This window comes from Puma concolor, chromosome E1 (assembly GCF_028749965.1).
Source record: "Puma concolor isolate L17-30 chromosome E1, mPumCon1.1.hap2, whole genome shotgun sequence".
NCBI lineage: Eukaryota > Metazoa > Chordata > Mammalia > Carnivora > Felidae > Puma > Puma concolor.
In genome coordinates this window covers 40,954,129-40,978,833 of record NC_141680.1, presented here as the reverse complement: position 1 = coordinate 40,978,833, position 24,705 = coordinate 40,954,129, and the positions used below count along the sequence as shown (strand labels likewise).

Sequence of the window (24,705 nt, the reverse complement as noted above, 5' to 3'; positions counted from 1 at the left end):
CATTCACCTCTGATTCTCTGGCCCGTGAAATTCAGTCTATAAACACGTGTCAAATCTATAACTGGCCCTTATTCTCTTGCCTTGGGCTGGGATCTGTCTGTTGGACTATACAGGGGGCTTTTTGAATATAAATAACCTGATGATTCATGATCCTATGACCAATGAGTGGGCTATCACTGTCACCTTCTCATTCCCCTTGGTTCCAGAAAGCACTATAGGGTTGAGGCCGGATTGGAGGGAGGAGCGGGGGTAGGAGGGGCAGAGAAGAGGGTGGCTGCTCTCACAACTTAAAAGCACTTCCTCCCCAGACAGTGAGAGCTCAAGACCCGGCACAGCCTTCCTGTGTGGTTTCAGCCGCCCAGAGAGTGTCATGGACCTGGGTGAGTGAGCCTCCTATGTGAGAAAAAGCAGTACTGGGGTCACTCTGACATCCAGCCTGACTTTGTGGAATGGAGGTGGAGGAGGGGGTGGAAGGTATGGAGGAGCCTCCTGAGGAATCAGGTTCTGAATTTGGTGTCTGCTCCCAGAGAGTGCCACCCTGTTCTCCCAGGCATGGTGGATGCACCTGTCAGACCTGGGGAAGGGGGTAACCATCAGTACCAGGAAAGACAAGGCAGAGTGAGGTTGTGTCTTTCTAGAACAGTAGGGACAGCAGAAGGCTGCAGGGCTAGGGTTGGTGGTGATCTGGACGGCACCTGTTCTCATCTCAGCTCGGGGTGATGGGTGAGGCTCTCTAGGACCTGTTCCATCAGGGACAAAGTCTCCCCAGAGGGCTCTGGGCCCCTCCGCTTCCCGTCTTCCCTCTGATTTCCACCTTTATCACCTGCTAACCAGGGATCAGAAGCTCTGTTACCTCAGGGTTGCGAGGAGGAGCGAATAGGAGATGATGCCTTGTGCCAGTGGTATAGGCGGTGCAAATGCAAGCCGGCTGCCCACCTCTCTGGCTTTGCCGCCCCCTCTTGCAGGTTAAAGGCTGGGTGGGCTAGGGGAGATGGGACCGCAATGGGGCATTCAGTTTGAAGTCAGAGCCCAGGCCTCCAGCACAGCCTCTGCGTCACTTCATTGCTTTTTCTGCCCTGGCAGATGAGTCTTCCCTTTAAAAAGCCTGTCCTCTGGTCTAACCTCAGTCTTAACTAGAGGGAACGAAGCTCTTGAGAGGGTTTTGAGGGGTACGTCCAGCTCCAGACACCCCATTTGTAAATCTCAGCTGTGAAGTCAGACCCGGCTGAGGCTACAAAGGCCAGGTTCCTGGATGGTTCATTCTCACCAGCAAGCGAAGCACCACGGCGGCCTCAAAGCCGCAAGAGGTTGGCTTTAAAAAGTGAAGGTTCACTGGTGCTGTCCTCATACTCCTCCCACCACACCACAGCTTCTTGCCTTTACTCTACCTCCCCCACACCTGCCCGGAACCCTGGGCGGACAGAGCGATCAGCTGTAAAGGGGTTAAAGTAGCCACCCACCCCACCACCTGGGGCTCCTGGGAAGGTGGGGTCTGATCTTTACCTCTCCATCACAGGTGCTTTGGGGGTGTGAGCAGAAAGTATCTGTGGAATGAATGAATGACATCGAGAACTCTGAGTTGATTTTAGTTTTTAAAAATCTCTTCCAACCTCCTCTCCTGCCAGCAGCCTGCTTGCTAATCCCACTCCCCAGACCCCCACCACTTACCATAATCACAGAACGCAGGCATCACCCCCTAAGAAGCGGTCCCTGACTCTCTGTGTGACCTCTGTGAAGGGAAACCAAGCAGGGTCCCAGTGGTGTGATGGGAAATGTTGGAAAACCTGCTCCCCACCCCCCCCCCCGACCCCCCTAGGAGCAAGGGCTCTGATTGGTAGTTCTTGCCAATTTCCATTGTGTAAATTCTCCCGCCATGGTTAATTTCAAGCCTTAGACAATTTCAAGGGATGAAAGGGCTGAGTAGGGAGTCAGGGAAGGATGTACACAACTAGCTCCCTGGGCCTGTGAGAACCAGCTCTCTAGTCCACCACTGAGGGTCCCCCACCCCTCCCCAACCTAGGTTTGGGGAGCTAGTCTCACAGGCTTTGATGCGGGGAAGGAGGGCAACCTCTGGTTTAGGAGAAAGGGATGTTCTTGCCTGCCTCACTCAACTCAAGAGAGAGCCCCAACGGCCAAGCCTGAAATGCTGGTAAGAAGGGAAGCCACTGAGAGAAGCGTTGCTCAGAACGGACTCTGGACGGTTGGTTAAGGCGTGTGGGCCACAGAGGATCTGTTTTTCTCTCTTCATCTGCCCAGCAGGGAGCAAGAGGTGGGCGAGGAGACAGAGTTTCTGTTACACAAAATGAAAACACCGAAGCAGGACTGAACTGGTCTTTGATTCACGATTTGAATGAGCACCCCCCACTCCAAGCATCCTCCCCACCTTCGAGGGAGGAAACTTAAGACCTCAGAATTCTCCAAAGCAGAGAAGAAAAAAATGAGCCCATCAGAGACTTCTCTCTCATAGCTTGACCTGAAATGGTGGCAGAGGGGTATTGAAGGAACTCAGGGCCAACGCCTCCCGGCCTTTTGGGGGCCTGGCTGGGTGGGGGTGGGGGTGGGAATGGTACAGCCTGAGGGGGCTGTTGGAGGAATCTCTCCTCTTGGTTTGGCACCTTCTTTCCATCGGCTATCACTGATGGGCGAATTGGGGCATGACAAGTCTCGTGGAGTGAGAGACACATATGTCAACAAGCCACTGAGACAGAGCGAGATACAAAGCTGATGGGGCAAGCGTGAGGCACTTGGGAAGCTCAAAGAAAAGAATAGTGAGCATGGGTCAGAGGGGCATTTCGGTTGGGTTTTGAAAGGTGGGTAAGCGTCACCAAACCAGACAAGGAGGAACAAGGGATGCGGGATGTGGCAGGGATAATAAATCCAATTTTCATCAGAGGCCAATAAGTCAAATGCCCTTATGTCAGGGCAGATGTGGGGCCAGTTCTGCGATGTTAGGGGGATAGAAACAACAGAACTGGATGATCCGCAAGATATGGGAAAGTAAGGATTCCCATCCTGCCCCATGGAGGTCCCTATACACAGTGGGTTCATCAGAAATGTAATGGGATGCAGTCGTGAGAGTTCCATTCCAATCTCAGATCGGTCTCTTAGAAGCTGTGTGGCCCCAGGCAAGTGGCTTAACCTCTCTGGGCCTCTATTTTTGGGAATATAGTATGAACATCGCAAGACATCGCTCACAGGATGTTACAAGGGAGACATACACAAAGACTAAAGGGAAGAAGAAAAGAGCGGTTAGGAGCGTGGTTTCTGGAGATGGAAGGATTCAAAGCCCAACTCCACTACTAGCTGACCGTGTGACTCTGGGAAAATTACCAATCTCGCTGTGCTTCTGTTTCCTCAGTGCCAGATGGGGATACCAGGAATACCTACCTCAGGTCTTCTGTGAGGATGAAATTATCAGACCTGGGAAGGGTTTGGTGTGGACTGAGAGCTCAGTGGGATCTGAATGATATCACTGGATAAAACAGTTGATATCACAGTGACTGCAGGGTTCAACAGCCCTGCCTACTGCCTGAAGGGCACCCCCCCCCCCGGTTCTCCCACCTTCTCTCCAAATTTCCTTACTGCTTCCTTGCTTCTTCCCTCCCCTTCTCCACTGCCTCCTCTCCCTCCAACCCTGCCCCCTGTAAAAAAAAAAAAAAAAAAAAAAAAAAAAAAAAAAGTGTCAGCAGGTGAGGAATTCCAGAGAGGAAAAAGTCTGGGGGGCTTTGCAGGGGGCAGCTGATGGGCAGCTATAATTCTCTGGGCAGCCTGGAGGGCCCGGAAAATGTGGAGATGCAAGTTCAGGATTTGGGGGAGTAACTGACCAGCAGTCCCCTCCTCCCAGACAGGGAGGCAGTTTCCCTTGCTGGGGGCTCAGGCTGGAGTTCTAGGGAATTTTCTTTCCATTATGATTATTACTAGAAACTCAAGAACTCAGAAAATACCCAACATGTAAGTCACCCACTTCTCAACCCCTGAGATTCCCAACGTCAGTGACCTCACCCAAGCTGGTGCTCAGGGTCCATTGCTTTATGACTTGGTGCCAGACAGAAGCAATCTGACTCATGGCCGTTGACCAGGCTCCTGTCCCACCACAGAGTTCCCCTAAATTCCCATTTGATAACCTTTCTTGAAAACGGCCTATTTTTGTTCTACAAATCCTTGCTCATCCGCCATTTCCAACACACCTGGAATGAGAAATCATCTACACACACACACACACACACACACACACACACACACCCTGGTCTCGCCCCGTTTCTCTTCCCCTCCACCGGTGAGCAAAGGAATGGGACAGGGTCCAGGAGGAGAAGGGGTTGATGGAGTAAAATAGAGACACCTCTTGCTCCTTGTATCTCACCCGTTGTGACTTAATCAAACCTTTGAGGTTTCTCAGTTCTCACTGACAGTCAAAACGAGCTTTCTCTAGAGTAACGAAATATTTGTACGTGTTTAAAGAAACCTCGAGCGCTTCACGCCAAGATGAGTCAGTGGAGGCTGGGCTGTGCGCGTTGGACCCTGACGAGAGCGTGGCTGAAGTAAAGACGTGGGCTTGGGCAGGGCCCCTCCGGGTAATTCAGTAAGGAAGGCGGATGGGAGAGGGGGGCTAGGATGTTGCATGACAATCTGTTCCCCACCAGGGAACAAGGGGGCAAGCTGGGGACAACGGGCTAGTGGGTGCCTGCCCTCAGAAAGAGAAGACAGCCAGGAAGGCGGGTCCATGAGGCAAGACCATGAGGGTCTTGACTGCCATACTAAGCTAAGGGGGCTTCCTCCTTAGGGGTGGATGGCGAGGTCCTCAGGATTTCGGAGGACAGCTGGTCGGGGTGGGCATCAGAGGTCAGCCTCAGAAAGACGTGTCTAGCAGTAGTGTGCCGTATAACTTGCTTGACGTGAGAGAAATACCTATTTGCTTATGTGGCCTGATGCCCTTCCTCCTTCACTCAGGAACCCCCAAGCCCAGAATCCCCCGCGTTAGGCTCTCCATCAGAGCACACGGTGTGTGAATTGGGTGTCATGCAGAGAGGCTTCCAGCAGGTGGCGCTGTGGCCAAGGAAACAGACTCTGGTGCTCTCCCTCTTGGAAGCAGAATTCCTCGCTGCTGGAAGAGGGCCCCCGGCTTCCAGAAGGTGCTTGAAGCACAGTCCGAAGCATTTCCCTGTCCCTGCTGAGGCTGGAGGTGCGACCGGCCTACAAGTCCTGCCTGGGCATGCATTGGTGGCACCCCAGTTATTGACTGTCCTGTGGGCCAGGCCCTGGCTGGGAACTGAGGGTCCTGTTATTATAGGGAGGGGGCTACAAAGGCAAGAAAGCACAATTCCTGCCCTCCGGGTGCTCCCAGAAGGTTAGGTGATCTGTACTTAAAGTACCCTGTGAACTGTCCTCCCTGCTCAGCCCTCAGAGGAAGTAAGCTCCCGCTCCAGCCCCTCAGCTCCTCTACAAAGCCGAACTGAGCAGCCAACTGTCCATCTTCTGACCGCAGCACACCAGGCCTGTGCTCACCTAGGGTCTCGGCCTGCTGCTCAGACTCAAGGAGAGCCTCCTGGCTTCCAGAATGTACCCAGGGCACACTCTGGACAGGCCAGACAGGGTCCCTTCCCCACAGCTGAACACGTTCCCCTTTTCCACATCACACAAGGCCCCGGATTAGAAAGAAGTTAAAGAGAGAACGTATACACACACTTCAGTCAAGCCAAAAAAGTAGTTACTTCAGAGAAGTCTCCCATCATACCACACTGTCACAGGACAGTGTCCCCTCAGGCCATCCTGGTGCTCTCTCTCCCTTGGAAGAAGGGGAAGCAGGGCATTCATTCGTTCATTCATTCACCAACACACAATTCCCGGGTGCCTTCTTGATTTGGGGTCTGCGCTGGGTAAAAGGGAAGAGATCCCTGCTCTAAAAGCAGGCTGAGAGAACAGGCAAAGTAAACCACCAGTTGGCCTTGATGAATGTCACTTGAATGAGAGGCTATGGAGGCAGATGGGTCCCCAGAGCACTTTCCCATCTTTGAGATGCAAGGAAATAACCTCACTCCTCCACCCATCCCTGTGACATTACCCTATTTCCTCAGCTGGCCTCACCCAGAAGACACTCAGGGCTGTATTTGGGGCTGCCCACTCACCTGGGTGTAGGAAAAATGCTCCCCAGTGGCTACTGGCACCAGAACGGTGCAGGACACACACACACACACACACACACACACACACACACCCTGACCACCACCACCTCAGGGCTGTGCTACCCATATAACCTGGACTGGGAGGGGCCGCTCAGACCCAGGTGTCAAGGTCAATCAAAATTCAGCCTTGAGGGGTGGTATGGGCCAGAGTGGACTTTCCAACTCCAGAAGACACCCTGAAGAACCAAGAAGGGGGTGGGGAGCAGGGACTGCCCGCTGATCCCACTCCTTCCCAGGACCTCAGAGTAGAGAACGAGGAGGAGAGGGCGGCAAGGCTGGGCAGGCAGCCAGGTGCTTCAAGGCACAATCTGGTTCTGATGTTCCAGGCAAATGTGGTGCCTGGGGCTTGTGATGAAAGTTCCCAGCAGTGCCCCCACCCCTCCCAGAGGCTTTCTTTCATAACAAATCCCTGGCCCTGCCACGCAATAACTTTCTCACCTTGTCTCCTACAGGGAAACCAATGAAAAGCGTGCTGGTGGTGGCTCTCCTTGTCATTTTCCAGGTGAGATCTGTGGCCGAGAAAAGCTCTGTTCCCTCCTCCATACACCCTCCCCAAGTCCCCCCCCTTCCCATCCCTGGGGTCCTGGTGGAAGAGGTGGGCACTTGCTGGAAGGAAATAGACCCAGACACAAACCCACTCGTTATTCCTTAAGCTGATGGCCATCCCTCTCCATCTGCTGAGTGACCTACAAAGCCACAGATGGTCTCTGAATGTCCTTTACTCCATTTAAATGAAAACATGGGGTCAGGGAATAAGACACCACTGTCTCCCCCACCCCACTTCCACTGTCACCATCCAGGATCCAGAAATGTGGGCTCCATCTGAGTTCGTGGGAAGGAACTGCACAAAGCAAAGGCTGTGAGGTGACTGGAGTCTGTGCATATGTATGCACAGCCACACGTGTAAAACTTCATACGTGAGCTGAGAGAACCCTTGGTCTGGTGGCCTGGTTACTATCCAGTTACCGCAAAGCTGTCTCCCTCCCCCAGTGTCCAGCCAAAGCCTCCCCTGGAGGCCCCAGTCCCTTCTGTGAAGTCAAGAGGCCCATTTGAGCCCCACTTAATGGGGAGGGAAGAAAGGATGAGGCCTGGGACACTGGGGGTGGGGGTTGGTGCACATACTTTATGGGGGCCTGAACTCTGCAGGAGCAAAGTCCCCCAGTTTACAACGTTCTGCTTCACAATCCCAGAAACGGAGACAGGAAATCTGGCCCCGTGAAGTACCAGAGTTAGAAGAAACTGTAACTCATACAGTCTACTCTCTTCCATTTGTTCGGGGCGGGAGCTCTCTTGGAGGGGGAGGGGGAGGGGGAGGCTGAGGCCAGAACCGGAGAGGCAGTCCTTCAGAATTTGGCGCTTCCCCAGGTCTGGAGGCCAGAGGGGCAGCTTTCCAAGAGCTCCGGCCAGAGGCAGGCCCCAACCTGGGCGCTGTTCCCAAAACCCCATCCCAGAGGCCCCCCGGAGCTTGGGCTGCAGCCTGGCCCCCCTCCTCATCACCACTCACTCCCCTCTTGCTTCCCATTTCCAGGACTCGGGAGGGGCTGTGTTGCTGCAAGTGGAGCCTGGAAGGTTGGGGAGGGGACAAGACAGCTGGGGCTCATTCTTCTCTTTCCTTGGGGGGAGGGGGGGTGGCTCAGATGGGGCAGGATGTGGTGGGGCTGAAGGCTACAGAGGCATCAAGCCTGGTGGCCTGGAGCCAGGAGGTAATAAAGGGGAGAAAGAGAAGGCGGGACAGGGTGGTGGGGAGCATGCTTCATAGAGGCTGGGTGTACCCCCTTATGTCCAGGGACCCCGGACTTAAAATCCTGGGCCTTACCATGGGTGGCTGAGAGCAACCAGCCTCTTCCAGGACTCCCAGGCTGCCATCATGCCCACATGAGGGAAAGGGGGTTGTCACTGATATTGGCTCAAGATAGCAAAGCCCAAAGAAAAAAGGCTCCTGGACATTAGTTTGTCCTTGTTCTGTCCCCAAGCAGGACAGTGATAAATTCAGAATTCGGAAGTAAGAAAGACAGAGACAGGATGTGGGGAAGTCAGTAGACTGGGTTCCACTCTGGCTATGTAACTTTGAGCGAGGCTCTCCAAGAGCCTCCCTTTCCTCAGCTCTAAAGTCACTCCAGCTCCCCAGTTGTATGCAAACCCCATCCTGTTGAGCTGCCCAGAGCCCACTTCCCAGAGGAGGGACCGTGGGCTTCCTGAGGCGATCTTGCAGCCCCACTGCCAGGCTGCACAGGCTTAGCCATCGCTGTGCGCTGAGGCACGGGGCAGGCGGACGTGAGTCCTCCTTCATTGATAAAAATCACAGCAGGCTGCCTGAACCCTCACCCTGCCCTGCAGACACGCTAAAAAAAGCCCTGAGCAGCTGAGCCTGGCTGATTGGGATCTGCCGGAAGAGACTGCAAGGAAGAAAGAGACAGAGAGGTAGGGGAAGAGGGTAGCACAGAGGGAGAGGGAGACAGAACCACACTCTCTTCCTGAGGTGCAGGGAGGACTCCGTCACAGCTGAGGAGTCTATGGCCCAGTGGTGCATCAACCACTCCTGCCATGCCGTGCAGTTGAGTGCACTTGGGCACACATTGTCTGAGCCCCTACTGCGTGCCGGGCACGGTGCCTCGGGCCCCAGGGATTCATAGAATTCTTCGAGTCCCTAACCACCCAAAGTCACAGCAGCTCACCCCACACCAGGGTTTCAAGGCCTCTCAACCAAGCATTTGCCTTCCTCTCTTCCTGCTCTAGGCCCTCCTCAACCTTAACTCCAAGGTGGATTTTCCCTTAAAAGCTCAAGTATTTTGTAGGCTCCCTGGAAAAAATCTTTCTAGCAGATTCTAAAGGAAGCTCAAGAAGAAAGGCACACATCCTAACTCTCCTGGAGTTTCCAGGCGCCAGAACCTAAGTTAGGCCCCTCGCCACAGCCACGTGAGGGAGATAGTCCCCATGTCCATTCCACAGATGAGAAAACTGAGGCCCAGAGATAAAGTGTGTTTATCTGGCCCAAGGCTCATCTGACCTGAAAACCCAGACACTTTCCAGTCCCCCATCAGGGCAAGTAGTGACAAGTGTCTCAGAGATGGCAAGATCAGACCCTTGCTACCTATTAGAAATGCAGAATCTTGGGTTCCAGCCTATTAAATCAGGACATGCATTTTGACAAGATCCCCGGGTAATTTATATGTGTGTTAAAATTTGGGAAGCACTGGTTTCACACCAAAGAACCACCTGGAAAGTGGCCCAGATCCATAGAGCCCCGCCCTCTGAGATTATGGTTCATCTCAAGTAGGGTCCGAGAATTTGCAGGTGATGCTGATGATGCCAGTGGTGGGGGCCACACGTTGAAACCACTGCCCTGGGGCAATCCCAGGGCAGCAAGATTCGCTGAGCTGAGCTGGAAACCACTTCACTAAGCTGGATCATGTTGCCCTATTCCCGTCCCCGCAGGTGTGCCTGTGCCAAGATGAGGTCACAGATGATTACATCGGAGAAAATACCACGGTGGACTACACGCTATATGAGTCCGTATGCTTCAAGAAAGACGTGCGGAACTTTAAAGCCTGGTTCCTGCCAGTCATGTACTCCGTCATCTGTTTCATGGGTCTGCTGGGCAACGGGCTGGTTGTGCTGACCTACATCTATTTCAAGAGGCTCAAGACCATGACCGATACCTACCTGCTCAACCTGGCCATGGCAGACATCCTCTTCCTCCTGACCCTTCCCTTCTGGGCATACAGCGCGGCCAAGTCCTGGGCCTTCGGCGTCCACATTTGCAAGATCATCTTTGGCATCTACAAGATAAGCTTCTTCAGTGGCATGTTGCTGCTTCTTTGTATCAGCATTGACCGCTACGTGGCCATTGTCCAGGCCGTGTCGGCCCACCGACACCGTGCCCGCGTCCTTTTCATCAGCAAGCTCTCCTGTGTGGGCATCTGGATGCTGGCCATGGTGCTGTCCACCCCAGAGCTGATGTACAGCGGCCTCCAGAAGAGCAGCAGCGAACAAGCACTGCGGTGCTCCCTCATCACTGAGCACGTGGAAGCCCTGATCACCATCCAGGTGGCCCAGATGGTGGTGGGCTTTCTGATCCCCCTGGGGGCCATGAGCTTCTGCTACCTCGTCATTATCCGCACCCTGCTCCAGGCACGCAACTTTGAGCGCAACAAAGCCATCAAGGTCATCATCGCTGTGGTCGTGGTCTTTATAGCCTTCCAGCTGCCCTACAATGGGGTGGTCCTGGCCCAGACGGTGGCCAACTTCAATATCACTGGCAGCGGCAGCTGTGAGCTCAGCAAGCAGCTCGACATCGCCTACGACATCACCTACAGCCTGGCCTGCGTCCGCTGCTGCGTCAACCCTTTCTTATATGCTTTCATTGGCGTCAAGTTCAGAAGCGATCTCTTCAAACTCTTCAAGGACTTGGGCTGCCTGAGCCAGGAGCGGCTCCGTCAGTGGTCTTCCTGCCGCCACACCCGGCGCTCCTCCATGAGTGTGGAGGCTGAGACCACCACCACCTTCTCCCCGTAGGAGGCTCCTCTGCCAGGACTAGATGGACCTCCCCCAGGGCCCCTGGGCTGGGGATAGGGAGCAGATGACTTGGGCTCCAAAAACTGCAGAGGGAAAAGCAGTCCTGGCTGTTAAGTTTTATCTCGTGGGGAAAGCCCGTGCCGCAGCCCGGGCTTCAGCCCGGCCCTAGCTACCTCCACCAAGGTTGCAAAGAGTTGTGGCCGATGAGCCACACCAAGTCCTGCAACACTCCCAAACTGAGGCTGTTGTCTCCTAAACCAAAAACCCAAAGTGGAAGTCGGAATACGGTCCACACTCTTGGGGTGAACAAGTAGTTGGTGACAGGTAGGCTGGCGGAGGGGGCCCGGCGGGTCCTCTGAAGGAAACTCCTTCTGACCTAGAATGACATCCTCCCTGAGATTCAAGGGCTGAGACAAGGTCTTCCAGAAAACAAGGCTTTGTCTCCAAGACCAGAGATGGTGGGGAGGCTTGGCATGGCAGCGAGAGGGGGATGCCAGAGGGCCCAACTCCGACTTTCTGCCTTCATCGCTTTTTCCACTCTCATCTGAGCCAGCAAGAAATGGCAGCCTCTAGGCCTCCCCCAAAGCACACTTGCCCCTCGCCTGCCACCTCTCATCAGGCTGCTGCCCTCCCAGGCTCTCCTCGGGGAGGGGTGTGGTGTTTCTTGCAGGTCAGGCCAGCCGCTTCTGCCCGGCCAAAGCCACGCTCCCAGCCAGGACTCTGGGGCAAGGATGACGTGTGGCCAGCCCTTCTCAGGTCTCAGCTCTGCTCAGATGGAGGAGAGGGCAGGGAGAGGGGTTAGGGGCCAGGGGGTGGTGACAGTGCTGGCTGCCAAAGACCAATGAGCTGCTTTTTGTTCTTAGTCGTGGGGACAAAAAACTCTCATCCTGTCCAGCACGGTTTACTCATATACAAATACAAGGTTTCCCTTGAGGAAACAACAGCTTTAAAAGAAGGGAACATTTTTTGATAAATGACAAATGGGCATGTTCCTGTTTTGCAAACTCTCACTTCCCACCTGACCACCCCCACTCCTCTCTTTGCCCCGGTCTTCATTGCTCAGAGATGCTCGGAGCCACGAGGTCTGCCGAGCTATGTCCTGAGCCCATCCAATGACACAGCCCCAAGAGACTAAAAGAAGCAGGGGGAGGGGAGGCACAAGGTGCCTGTCTTGCAAATGCCCTTCCAGAGCTCATGGGAGAGGACCTAAGCCTGCGCCATCAGCAGTGATCTAGAGACACCAGTGTGAGCTGACCTTTGGAAAGAACCAAGTTGTCCCTGTAACCTCAATGGCTGGGAGCTCTCCCTGACCTTTAGGAACATTTATACACTGATCTGCTCATCTGTCCCGGCTCAGCCTGGAACCAGAGCCCCTGACCCTTTGTCAGTCCCTTCAAGTTTCCCAAAATGGTGTTTCCAGGGAGGGCCTCCCCCTGGGCACAGAGACCACAGCATGCTGGATTAAGGGGGCTTGGGATGAGACCCATGTGATAGGCTTACCCTTTGCTGGCTGCTTGAAAGCCAGGTTCACCCACGTCCCTCCCTACTGACCATTGTTGCAGCAATAGCCAATGTATGGTTACCCACCATGGAGGGGCAAGAATCAAGAAACAGCCACTGCCCTCCACGTATATCCATGTCCCTGGGGTGCCCTGATGCCCAGAACCTGACCCCTCCAAGCCAGAGCGGAAGTTAGCCCAAGCTGTGACGTATGAGGAGGGGTCTAAAGGGCCCTGAGCACCAATACTTGGGGGCCTGATGCGGGGAAGGGGGTGACATTCATGCAAAGGTGATTCCATCAACTTTACAAAGTGAAAAAAAGCCTGTCTGGTAATGAAGCCCATTGTCCAATTTCACAAGCACATTACATTACCCTCCGCCGTGGGATGCCCTGGGCACTGTTTGTCAGCCGGCTTCCACACTGGGAACCGGCGCCCTGGGAAAAAGGAACCCGGCACGGACGCAGTCAGCGTGGGGCAGTGCTTGCCGCAGCAGCATTAAATATTAAATGGTGCAGCTGCAAATGCGTGTGCACGAGTGTGGGGAGAAAGGGGGAACCCCAGAGTGCCTGTGGGACCCCAAGAGGAGCGTGGAGCCCACTGGTGTGCACATCCTAACGAGGGCACAGGCAGGAAACCCAGCCTCAGTTCCTGAAGGGAGAAATGTAAAGGAACGGTCGTGAACAGGAAGCCAGTCCAACCGCACAAACATGCCATCTCAGCTTCAAATACATTTTTCTAAAATAACTGGACATCTCCAAGTATTTACAAAACCCCAGCAAAGTTAATTCCCCAAACTGCTCTATCTCAGCTCATTGCTGGCCTGGCCCCTGTTTCCTTGCCCAGCACCCTCATGTGCCTTCAATGAACTTTGGGGGACCCCTAGGAAGAAAGAATAGACTCACTGGGGAGCACTCCCCCAAGGGCTTCTCTCTCTCTCTCTCTCTCTCATCTGCTTCATACAACCGCCCCGTCTTCCTAGGTTCATGGCCCCCACAGCCCCTCCCCGTCTCCCACAGCTTCCCCCTTCTTTCCAGCTCCAGCACCTTTCCCCCCAGCTTCCCTGGCTGCAACCCCAGGCCACAAATCTGCCCTTCCAGCCAGAAGCACCACACCTCTAGAATCATGGTTTCACGGAGCTGCAAGGGGCCTCAAAGATCCCCAAAATGGTGTTTCCAGGGAGGGCCTCCAGCTGGCCCAAGCCCCAATCACTCTCTAGATGGGGAAACTGAGGCTCAGAGAGAGGAACTGACTTGCTTAAATAGACACTGCAATGTACGGATACTGGATAAACTTGCTTTGGGCGCCTGAGGATCTGGCAAGATTGTGGAGGCGGATGGGGGAGAGCCGAGGCTCTGGAGACTGGCTGACTGTGAACCTCAACTCTATTGCCTCCCAGCTGTGTGACCTCCAACTGTTGCTCAACTGCTCTGAGTCTCAGATTTCTCAACTGCAAAGTGGAGAGGATTTGGCAAACATTTAGCACGGTGCCTGGAATGCTGCATGTGGCGGTGAGGAACCCAGCCTCTGCGGCCAGACTGCCTGGCTTGAATCTCAGCTGCGCTACTGGTCTTAGTCTCTCCATGCCTCAGTTTCCTAATCCATGTGATGGAAACAAAAATCATTGCACCTACCTCCTAGGGTTGTCATGAGTAGCAAATAAAATTCATATATGTAAAATGCTTAGAAATCCTTACGGAAGTGTTGTTGATAATCGTTCAGAAATGTTCAAGACATGGTAACTAAAAAAAAAGTTGCTAACCACAAGGAAACCAAATTCAATCCTTTAGCCCCATTTCCATCCTCATACAATTTGTAAATCGAGCTGGAAGACAAGCTGAAGATTAGTCAGTCTGTCCTTCCCACCAATTGTACAGGTGAGCCAACTGAGGCTCTGAGAGGTGAATGACTCCCCTGGGGTCTCTCAGGAGCTCTTGGCCATGCTAGAACTTGAACCCAGGTTCCCAAGCTCCATCCAGAGCTCTTGATCCGGACCTCCTGCACTCACTCACACTGCCCTACACATCCACCCTGGCCTTTGCCACCCTCATCCCAGACCATGTAGCTCTGCCCTGACAAGCGCCAGCCCTCCTGTCCTGTGGCCAGGTCCTTAAAGAGACTCTCCCCTCTCCCCCTTAAATCATTCCTGTCCTTGCCATTGAGTCCGGGAGAATGAGGTACAAAGAAAAGAACGATGGCAGCAGGCCCAAAGGAATTCAGGCAACTGATCTTTTTAAGAAACGATCCTTTCTGGGGGTCACGTTCTCAGTTATTTGTCTGTATTGAAGGTAAATAGTTGGAGGGAGAAGAAACAGGCCTGTGGGGGCGGGGGTGGGAGTTGAGGCGAATAAGATGGGGAGCAGAGGGGCGCAATTTTGAGTGGGGACAAAAGGCAGGGGGAAGGTGGGGCAGGGGTGTATTCTAGGGACTACTCAGGTAGGGACCAGACTTGGAGAGTGTTGTCAGTGGATGGAAAGATGTCCTCCCACCAACACACACACACACACACACACACACACACACACACACACACACACGGCTTCCCTGGACCTCCCAATCACAGGTGAGGAGAAAGGAGCTCTATTAATCTTAGACACAGGTGGGCTCATGGCCTTCTTTGCCAGGAGGAGGCTAGAAACAGCCCAGTTCCCCTAGTCTGAGCCCCTAGAAAAACCCTATGGAATAAAAGAAGCGGGTGTCTTCTCCCTGAAATCAAAAGAGCAACCGTGTCAGCCCTCCCAGCTTCCACTCTGAGAGCAGATGTTTGAGAGGCACTGCAGGGAGGAGAAGCCTCATCACACACGCACACACACGTACACACACGTGTGCACACACACCACCCCCCAGCTCGGCCATTTGTCTTGCCGGGGGCCTAGAAAGAGATACAGACAAGGAGTCTGCTGTAGAAAAGGCTACATGGCCCCTTGCTCAGCCAAAGCAGCTCTAGACCAACAAATCTCATCTGATCTCCAAAATCAGCAGCGAGGGCACGTGATTGCTCCCGTGACTCCCCTCCTTGGGTGCATGCATGGCCAATTCAGACTGCTCTTCCTCCCGCATTCACTGTGAAGATGGATATAACCTTACTTTTGTCTATTGTTTCCTAACCCCAGGGAATCCACTTGCTGGATTGTTCTATGTGTAATAGTAACCACTACACAGTGTGGCCTCCAGGTGCTCCTCTCTGTGTAAATAAACATAGGCCTGCACGAGCAGGGTGGGGTCAGGCTGTGCCCGGTTCTGGCCAGTTTCATTCCCTCCGGGTGCAATAGGTCCAGAGGTCAGACGGCCATCCCCCTAGCAAGAGGGCAAGTGAGGAAACATGCCTTGCCCCGGCGTTCTCTCGTGCCTATGTCAGAACTTGTTTAGGGCAGCGTAGTTTATATTATTAGTCCCAAGTAAATATCTGACACGGTGAAGTTCAACAGATACTACAGATGAAATGCCTCAGACCCTTTCCCAGAGTTTAAAAGGAGGCCTGGAAATGCACGCACATTTATCTTCTATGGTTTATGCAAACTACTCAAGTGACTGAAACAGGAACATGGTCACGTGTGAAGGCCGAGTGGAGCATTCTTCCCAGGCCCAGGAGGTGTTTTCTGTGGCATGGTCAGAGCCTATGGTCCAGCCAGGGGCCAGGAGTCACCTCTGGTGGCACCAACTCTGTCTCTTGCGTGGAAGCCTGGGCTCCCACTCCGGTAGCTAACTCCCCGGACCCTGCCATCTTGCCTGCACTAACACCTCTTTCTGCCACCTGCCTTCTTTAGACACCCCCATTTCAGGGACACTCAGCTACCAAGGGGTATTTCTGGCAACCTCTGGCCTTGGGGGTCCAGGGAAAGGGGAGCAGGAAGAACAATGGGAAGCTCTGAGCCTGGGGAGTTCAGGGAGAGGCCCCTCTGCCTTCAACTTCACCTTCAGATCAAGACACAGGCCTACACCTGCCTGAAATCCTTCAGTCCCTGTCAGAGGTAGAGCTTCTGAGTCAGAGGCTGGATAATTACAGGGTGGGAGGCTATCACAGAAGTGACTGCAGGAATCACAGAGCCTCTAGGTGGAAAAGACCTCACATAGGAGGGGAGACAGGCTCACATTTACTGAGTGCCTATGATGTGCCAGGGACTGCTGGGTATACCACCTCCTGCTGAATTCTTAGAACAGGTGAAAACGCTGAGGTTCAGAAAGCCTGTGTGACTTACCTGAAGCAACACAGCCATTAGAATAACTACGACCTTACCACAATTGTGTTAGCATCAAACCTGTACTAAGCATCAAACCTTAACTCATTTAATCCTCAAGCAACCCTGCTAGGCCGGGAATCTGAGGCTCAGAGAGGTTAAGTAACTTGGCCAAAACGCACAGCTGCTACGTGATAAATCTTCACTAAGTGGCTTAGTTCTTGACCAGTTCTTTGACCAGCTGGCTTCCGAAGCCCGTGTTCTTGCCACTCGACTACACAAGCCAACTAAATAGCTGCTCGGTCATTACCAAATATGCATGGAGCCCCTCCTTTGCGCCAGGCCTTGTGCCAATATTCTCAAAATGTACCAGCCAAAACTTTGCAAAACCTACTGGACACAAAGCTCTGACCTGGGAGGAGGGAGAACCAAATAACAAAGATACAGCCCCCATCCACCAGGGGGATGTGACCCCACGGGCCCTGTGGCAACCAGGTCTTTGCTGCTCCTTGAGAGCTTGGTCTCCCCTTCTCTCCTCCAGGCTCTGCTTCCCACCCAAGCTTCCCCCACAGGCCAGCCCTGCAGGGCTGCAGGCTCTAGGAGGCAAGTGTCTGGGCTCTGCCACGGACATACTGGGCAACACCGGTGAGTGGTTCCCCCCCACCCCCACCCCGGGCCTTCATCTCCTTAACTGTGAGGTGGGGGAGCTGCACCAAATGATTTCCACCATTGCTTCCCGCTCTGACGCGGTGGCGGCTCCTCACCTGGGTGAGGTCGGCCAGGCAGGGCACTCTGGGCACACTGATGCCTGGAAGGGGTACAGAGTGAGTGGGTGAGGGGCTGAGGAAGCTGCCCCACCCCCAGCTGTGGTTTCTGGTGGGGCCACCGTGGCAGCAGGTGGAGGGAAGTGTTTGTCACCCTTCCAACAAAGCAGTAAAACAAAAGCCTCCCGGGGCACTATGGGAGCAGGCAGCAAAGGGCGCCAAAAGTGCCAAAAATAAAACACACCTTTCCTTTGATAGACACCAGCGGCTGCCGAGGTGCCTGGCCTGGGGGCGGTGAGGAAAAGGCTTCGATTTCATGCCCGAGACAGCACCTGCACACAACCGGCATGCACATACACATATACAAGTTGCACGCACTCATATACACAACCAGCTTCACGGGCCTGAGACCCGTGCAGTCCCACAGAGCTGCGCTCAGAAGGGCCCACACTTGATTTAATGCTCAGCTGTCTCTATCTTGAACTTCTTAATAATTTTTGCGCAAGAGGCTCAGCGTTCTCATTTTGCACTGGACTGGACTGTACAAGTTCTGCACTGAACCCTGCTGGTGTACATGCAAAAGCATGTACATTCACAATATGCTTAAGAAACACACAAGCATTTATATACACCACACACACACACACACACACACACACACACACACACAAGTATAGATATGTGCATACACTCCCACGTAGAGCAGTAGTCCCCTCAACCTCCATGCACACTCACTGCAGCACACACATGACCAAGGGGCCATGGACACTCACCAGTAACACTGAGACACCTGCAGTTCACCCACACCTGTTGGCACAGCTCAATCACCTTAACGTTGAGAGACAGCCGAACAAAGCTTTGGGGAAGGGGCATGGTGGGAAAGCATTTCCTCCTGTCCCCAGCCTCCCCAACAGCTACAGCTGGCTTCTCTCATCAGCCCAAGGCCAGCAGCTGGGACCAGAAGCAAGGTAGAGATTGGGAAGTGGAGGGATCAGTGGGAAGGGAGCAGGACATGGGGTGGAAGGGAGAGAGACAGCAAAAAAGAACAAGAAGAACAATAATGGAGTCTCCAGGCAAGTTAGCCAGAGCAGTGGTCCCATACGAGTTTAAAAGGCCTTGGATTCTGGGCACCTGGGTGGCTCAGTTGGGTAGGCTGGTTTCAGCTCAGGTCATGATCTCACGGTTTGTGAGTTCAAGCCCCACGTCAGGCTCTGCACTGACGGCATGGAACCTGCTTGGGATTCTCTCTCTCCCTCTCTCTCTCTCTCTGCCCCTCCCCTGCTCACACACACGCACTCTCTCTCTCTCTCTCAAAATAAATAAACTTAAAAAAAAAGAAAAAAAGGTCTTTGACTCAAAAAAGTAACAGCACTGTCCGCCCCTGAAAGCACAGTACCCCCACTCCACCCTGGAGAGGCAGTCACAGGAACCCCACCTCCTCTTCTCACTAGCTCCAGGGCCTTGGGCAAGCCACTCAACTTCCCAGCCTCAGCTTCCTCCTCCTCGGGATGGAGAAAACGATGTCCACACCAGAGGGGTATGAGGTACGCCCAGATCCCGCAGCCTCGCCTCCTGGATTCTTCCCAAGCTTCAACATCTTGTCTCCTTGTCAGGCCTTGCAATCCGATCCTTGGTTCAGAAACTCCAGACCCCTCATTAATGGCAGATGTTCAGACGTGTTTATTCCCTGTCTTCCCCTCCCCTCCTTTCCTAGCCAGACGCAGACGTGACAGGTAGACACATTCCATGACCCACCATCCCTTCAAAGACCTTCAGCATCCTGAGGCCCCTTTTGATGCCACTGCACACACCCCCTCAAACCAAGCAGGGCCTCAAGGCCTGGAACATTTTCTTCCTTCTCTGCTTTCTGCCCCCAATCCTAATGTTCCCTCCTTAAAGTTGTTCCAGACTCTGTCACTACCCTAAGGGCCCAGCAACCTGTTCAGTGTTACCAGACTCTAAGGAGTTAACCGGGAAGCAAATCAGCTCCAAGGGGTGCCTCTTTTCCCCTAAGAGATGAAGGAACTATTTCCCTTGACACATGAGAGAAGAAGTCACTTGCTTTGGTTGCAGAGTGAGGGCCATGGCTCTGCCCCCCCTTACACCCGCCCACACGAAGAGTGGAACGGCCATCTGAGTGACGACCACCAAGAACCTTGATTTCATTAGAATTCTTACAAGGGTGTAGATCCTTCAGATCCCCACACACACTCCCTCGATGTATGGAGAAGGAAACTGAGGCACTGATGAGTGAAATGATGGGGAAGATGGGCCTGTGGTCTTTCTGCCATGCGGCCCCTAAGAGACGAAATTCAGAGCGTCCTTCCCCACCCGCCCCCAGTCTCTCTCACACACAGCTGACTTTTCCCATTCCTCAGGCAGGTTGGAGGTCAGCCAGGGAGGGGGAGAGGCGGTCTGGTCACCAGGTACCCCTTGACAGGCAGGAGCGGGGCAAAACAAGGGATCTGGCGCCCAATTCCCATTCTGGTTTCAACATTTACTGTCTGTGTAGCCTTGACCAGTGCCTTACCCTCCACAGCCTCTGTTTCTCCCTCTGAAAATGGGCATGATGTTTTTCCAACAACTTTCCTACAGCTGTCGGGAGAATTACATTGAATGACATAGGGGAGACAGGAGCTCTTTGTGACAGTAAAGTCGTGTGGAAATAAAGCCTTTTTGTGTTGGCTTGCTAAATGATACCTAACTGGGAAATTAACACAAAACGAGGGCCTCGGCCTGGCGATCGCTAGACAAAAAGCCCTTCAGCCTGGACGACACCTTTGGAAAAGACACCCTTTCCTTCACAGTAACTGGAATACTCCCCTCTTATGTGAGTACATGCTTGACCATTTAGGGGCAATTTTTCCCCAAAAGGTGTGGGAAGTAGCCCCACCCCCCTTGGCACATGAGAACAGAAGTCTCTTGCTTTGGTTGCAGAACAAGGGCAGTGGCTTGGGTGCACCTGTGTGCTCCTGTACCATGTGGTCGGTCCTCAGCAGGTGCCCACCGTGCTCCTTCATGACTGCAGCTCCTTCCAGGAAAGGAGGCTTCAGCCACCAACCTGAGCTGATACAGACCAGTTCCTGATTGGCCAGCCGAGCCCAGTACCTGGCACAGAATAGGTCAAAAACATTTGTGGAATAAATGTATAAATGGTGAATTTGGGGTCTTCCCACACCCTTGACTCATAAGTTTAAAATCTACCCAAAATCCCCCGTGCTGCAGAGATATGCCCAGCAGACGGGCCTCTGTGTGGGAAGAGCTTAGTCAAGGCTAAAGGTAAGGGGGGCCCTTTCAGACGTGCTGTCCTGAAAGAGTTTCAGACCATAAACAGATGACCTTGCCTTCTGATGCCCGCCCCCACCCCCCACCCCCCAGCACGGGGTCCAGGTGCTGACGCAGGCTCCTCTGCAAATAGATGCCGTTTCCATGGGAACTGAAACCCCAGTTTGTTTTTCCCTCCAAGGCACTCTGTAATTTCCAGCACATTTCTGTGCAACGTCAGCATCGTAACCTCACGGCAAGCTGCTCCTCGGAGTGTGAATCCAGACCAGGGCAGCTGAACTGACCCAGAGACATCACAATGAGGGTCCTCTCCCGGAAGGGTCTCTGGGGGCAGCAGTCGCCAGCCTCTGCCTGCCTCCCCACTGCGGAGCGGTGCCCAGCAGAGGAGGAGAGGGAGAGATGAGTCCTCCAACCTCCCCAGGGAGGCTGGGTGGGGGACGGGGGGGGGGCAGGGGTGGACGGGGGACTCATTTCCAGTAAGAAGTAGGAGAGATGCACAAGGTCTCAGTCTGGCAGCCTGGGCCCCAGCGATGGGTAACAGATGATTTCTGGCTGCAGGGGGGAGGGGAGGTGGTGCTCTCAGCGGTTGGATCATCAGCCTCTATTGTCTGAGCCTCTGAGGAAACCGCCACGAAAGCAAAAGCAAAGCGGAGAAGGACTTGGGAGCTGGAGGGGGTGTGGTTGGTGGACAAGGCAATGGGGAACTTAAAAGCCAGGATGAGAACTATATGGAGCAGGGGTGGGGGGAAGATTCTCTGCTCTCTGTCTCCTGTCCATTCAGGCTTAGGGCCTGGGAGGCATGTCCTTCCCAAGTCAAGCCCTGAGATGGCCACAGCCTGGGAAAGACCCAGAGCCAAAGGACCCAGCTAAGCCCACCTGGACTCCTGGCCCAGGGCGGCTGTGGCCTCTGCCTCCCACCACCTATAAAGGCAACAGGTGCACGGCCCAGGCACCCTCAGGGGCCCCAGAAGGGGAGTGTGAAGCCAGGGCAGGAGTTTGGATGCCTTTGAACTAGGCCCTTGACCTCACACACTCTCTCTCTCTGAGCATCATCATCAGCAACTCGGGACATAACAATAACGCCCACTCCTGCCCCTTCCAAGGGTGTCGTGGGCGGGGTGAGGAAACGTGTGACAATGCTCTGCACCCCAGAGCCCTCAGCTGCTGCTGCTGCTGTTGTTGTTATTGTTACCTGTGGGGACAGCTCCACTGCACCCTGCTTCAACCCCAGAGCTCTCCACACTGCCCACCCCTCCTGCAGAGCGCCCGGCCACGGACCGACTGATGGCCTGCCTCTCCGCGGGCCGGGTTCCCCGATTACTCAACAGCGTCCACTCGGGACGCTTCAACCCCAGGCAGGCGGCCGAGGCCCCCAGCAGAGCGAGAGGAATGTTGAGAGGAAACGGGACACGGCCAGCAACGTGCCCTCCCCAGATTGGTAGCCATGTGGCTGCTTTCTGGGGGCCCCCGTGGCCCGGTGGCCCCATACCCCGGCCTCACCCTTCTGCCCTCAGCACTTGGAGGCCATGGCCATTCATGCTACCTATTCAGTGCACCATGTGGTTAACGACAACTGTCAAACCACTGACCTGATTTTCTGCAAAAAAGAAAAGATAACAGGGCACTTCCATGTGGGTGGTGTCACAGGCGCGCACTTGCACACACATGCAAGTTCCACACAGTGGAAACTTTCTCTGTCTCCTTGACAGGAACCCAGCCCTGAGAGAGAGGGGGAGAGACTGAAGTGCCTATACCCGGAGCTTCCTGGGGTACAAAGCTCGGTGTTTACCTGAGCTCACTGAGAACTCCTTCATGAGCACGGCCGGTTTGAGGTGCCTCCCCTGCAGGGGACATTGCCTCTAACATGATCTGAGCCTCTGTGAGGTGTCAGCTTTCCCACCGGGTTGCTAAGTTCAGGCAGGATGGGGCCATATACCACACCCCCACGGATCCCCCAGCTCAGCGCCATGCTACGGTCCCACAAAGGGATTGTTAACAAGTTCCCTAACCCCCAAAAGGTCCAGAGAGGTCCTGAGTGGAAATATCTGCCAGAGGAAAAAAAAAAAAAAAATGTGTCCTGTCCCTGCACTTTCTCTACACCCAGAGTCCCGCAGACCCAAACAAAAATATCTTAGGGCTAATTCTGCCACTTATAAGTGAGATATGGTCTCCTCGTGGTTAGTTCTTGGTGGTGGGCAGCTGTTATTATTATTAGTCCCCATCAAAGGGAAGCTGCCTTCCTCTGTCAGTCTGGAACAGCATCGAGAAGAGCCGTCGAGTGGCCGAGCTCAGCACTGTGGCCACCCACCCCCATGTGGTCTTAGCTGTGCAGGGTGTCAGAATGGAGACACCAGAGGTCACAGGCCAACACCGCAAGGACTTGCCTCAGGCCTGGAGAGTCCCCAGCACCCCCACTCCCCATTATCTATCCTTCCTACTCAAGCGTGGTCCTGAACCAGCAGCACCTGGGAGCTTATAGGAAACGCAGATGTTCAGGCCTTACACCTCTGAAATCAGAATGTGCATTTTGACAAGCTCCCTAGTTGACTCCCCAGCCCAGGCCCAGGTCTCCTGGGAGTTGTGTTGTGCCCCAGGGAGGCTGCGGCCAGCTCACCTCAGCCACCACTGCCTTCTTTCCCCAGAGAAAAGTCAGGTGAGGTGGGTGTGCTCATGACTCAGAGGGTGCTGGCTGCCTGTGCTGACAATGGGCAGAAGCCCCATGCCCGAACCTACCTCTCATCCCCCCCGTCTCTCCACCTTCCAGACTTTGTCCGTCTCGAAGCACGGAGTGGTGGTGGGCAGGGGGCCACGTGCAAGGTGTCATCTGGTCTGACCAAACCTTTGAAAGTCTTCCGGCTCGCCCACTCTCCAACAGTTGATGGTCACAAAGGTGACCCAGCGCTCCAGGTGTGCCTACCCCTTGCCCTTTGGCTTGTGTCCCCTGGTTAGCTCTATTCTGAACCTCCTCGGTTGACTAGAGCCAAAACTTGGGCCTCCACTCCCTGCAGGCAATCCGCACTCCAGACGAGCCCCAGAGCCCCAGCGGAGTTCAGGGAGGGGAGTCATGTTGGTTAAGAAGGCAGTTTGGCTGAACAGAAAGCCCTTAACAGCTATCAACGCCCCTAGGGTGTGAATATCATCGATTCACTTATTCACTTAACATCTTAGTGTGAATTAGCTACTGGCAGAGGTGGGGTGGGACATGTGGCCTGTGAGAGTTTAAGAGACCTGGTCTCAGGATTGGGAAAGCAGGGGTCTAGCTCGTTTCCACTCCTCTCCCCCACTACTCCAGCCAGCCACTCCTGCAAGGGCAAAACCTCAGAGGTCTGTGCCTGGGGGTGAAGTCACCAGTTTCCAGTTTGCCCCTGTCTCCTGACCTGGGATTTCGAGGAGTTCTATGAGGAGGGGGCTGCCTCAGAGCTCCTCCTTCAAAGCAGCTTTGAAATTCCCCAGAATGGAAAGAAGAGAGGTAAGAAGAAGGGAAGGAGGGAAACTGGTATTTAAGGGGCTCCTAATATGCATTGGTCACTGTGCTGACTGTGTAACCATTAGCTCATTGGGTTCTCACAACGCTGTGAGTTGGTACTGTTACTATTCTCATTTCATAGTCAAGGAGATTGAGGCTGGAAGAGGTTAATAATGCGCACAAGGTCACCCAGCTAATAAGAGGCAGAGGCAGGATTAGACCCAAGTTCTGTCTAACCTGGGGATTCCCCCACGACCAGCCAGGTCTAGCGAGGCAGGATCATGAGTCCGTTTGCTCTGCCTCTGAGACCAGCCAAAGGGGGCGGACAGCTCCAACACGTCCCTCCTCATGGACTTTGGACAAAAACTGGCAAAATGAACCTCCATCCTGAAGCCCCTCTCTGTAACGCTCCTCCTGGAGAAAGTTTACAAAAGGAAAGGGAGCCGGCAAGCCAGCCTGAGTGGCACCCGCTGGTGACCTGGTGGCTGTGCCAGCATTGGGCATAGGGCCCAGAGATCCTGACACCGCCACCCCTCCCCCCACGTAGTCTCATTCCCAGCCCCTGGCGCTGCAGGGCTCCTGCTGGCCTGATGTCACAGCGCCCAGGACGCCACAGATCCCAGGGCCCTACCCATCCTACCAGGTGGGAGAGCCGGGGGAGGAGCCAGCCGGGGCCGGGAAGGGCACAGGTGTTCCAGCTGCACCCTCCTCTCCCCCAACCAGGGCAGACACGGGGTGAAAAGGAGCAGGGGCCATTTTGCCAGGCTGGCCTGCCACAGTACTGAAGAGCTCCCCCACCTGTGCCATTCCCAATATTTA

The 24,705-nt window shown here is 54.2% G+C and overlaps 1 protein-coding gene across 1 annotated transcript; it reads left to right on the top strand.

Moving 5' to 3' along the window:
* The first annotated feature begins 311 nt into the window (after window positions 1-311).
* On the top strand, window positions 312-13,875 carry CCR7 (C-C motif chemokine receptor 7). The gene is made up of 3 exons (XM_025917604.2): window positions 312-380; window positions 6,632-6,681; window positions 9,615-13,875. The coding sequence occupies exons 1-3, from the start codon at window positions 371-373 to the stop codon at window positions 10,692-10,694; spliced, it is 1,140 nt and encodes a 379-aa protein (XP_025773389.1). The 5' UTR covers window positions 312-370; the 3' UTR covers window positions 10,695-13,875.
* Window positions 13,876-24,705: the final 10,830 nt, after the last annotated feature.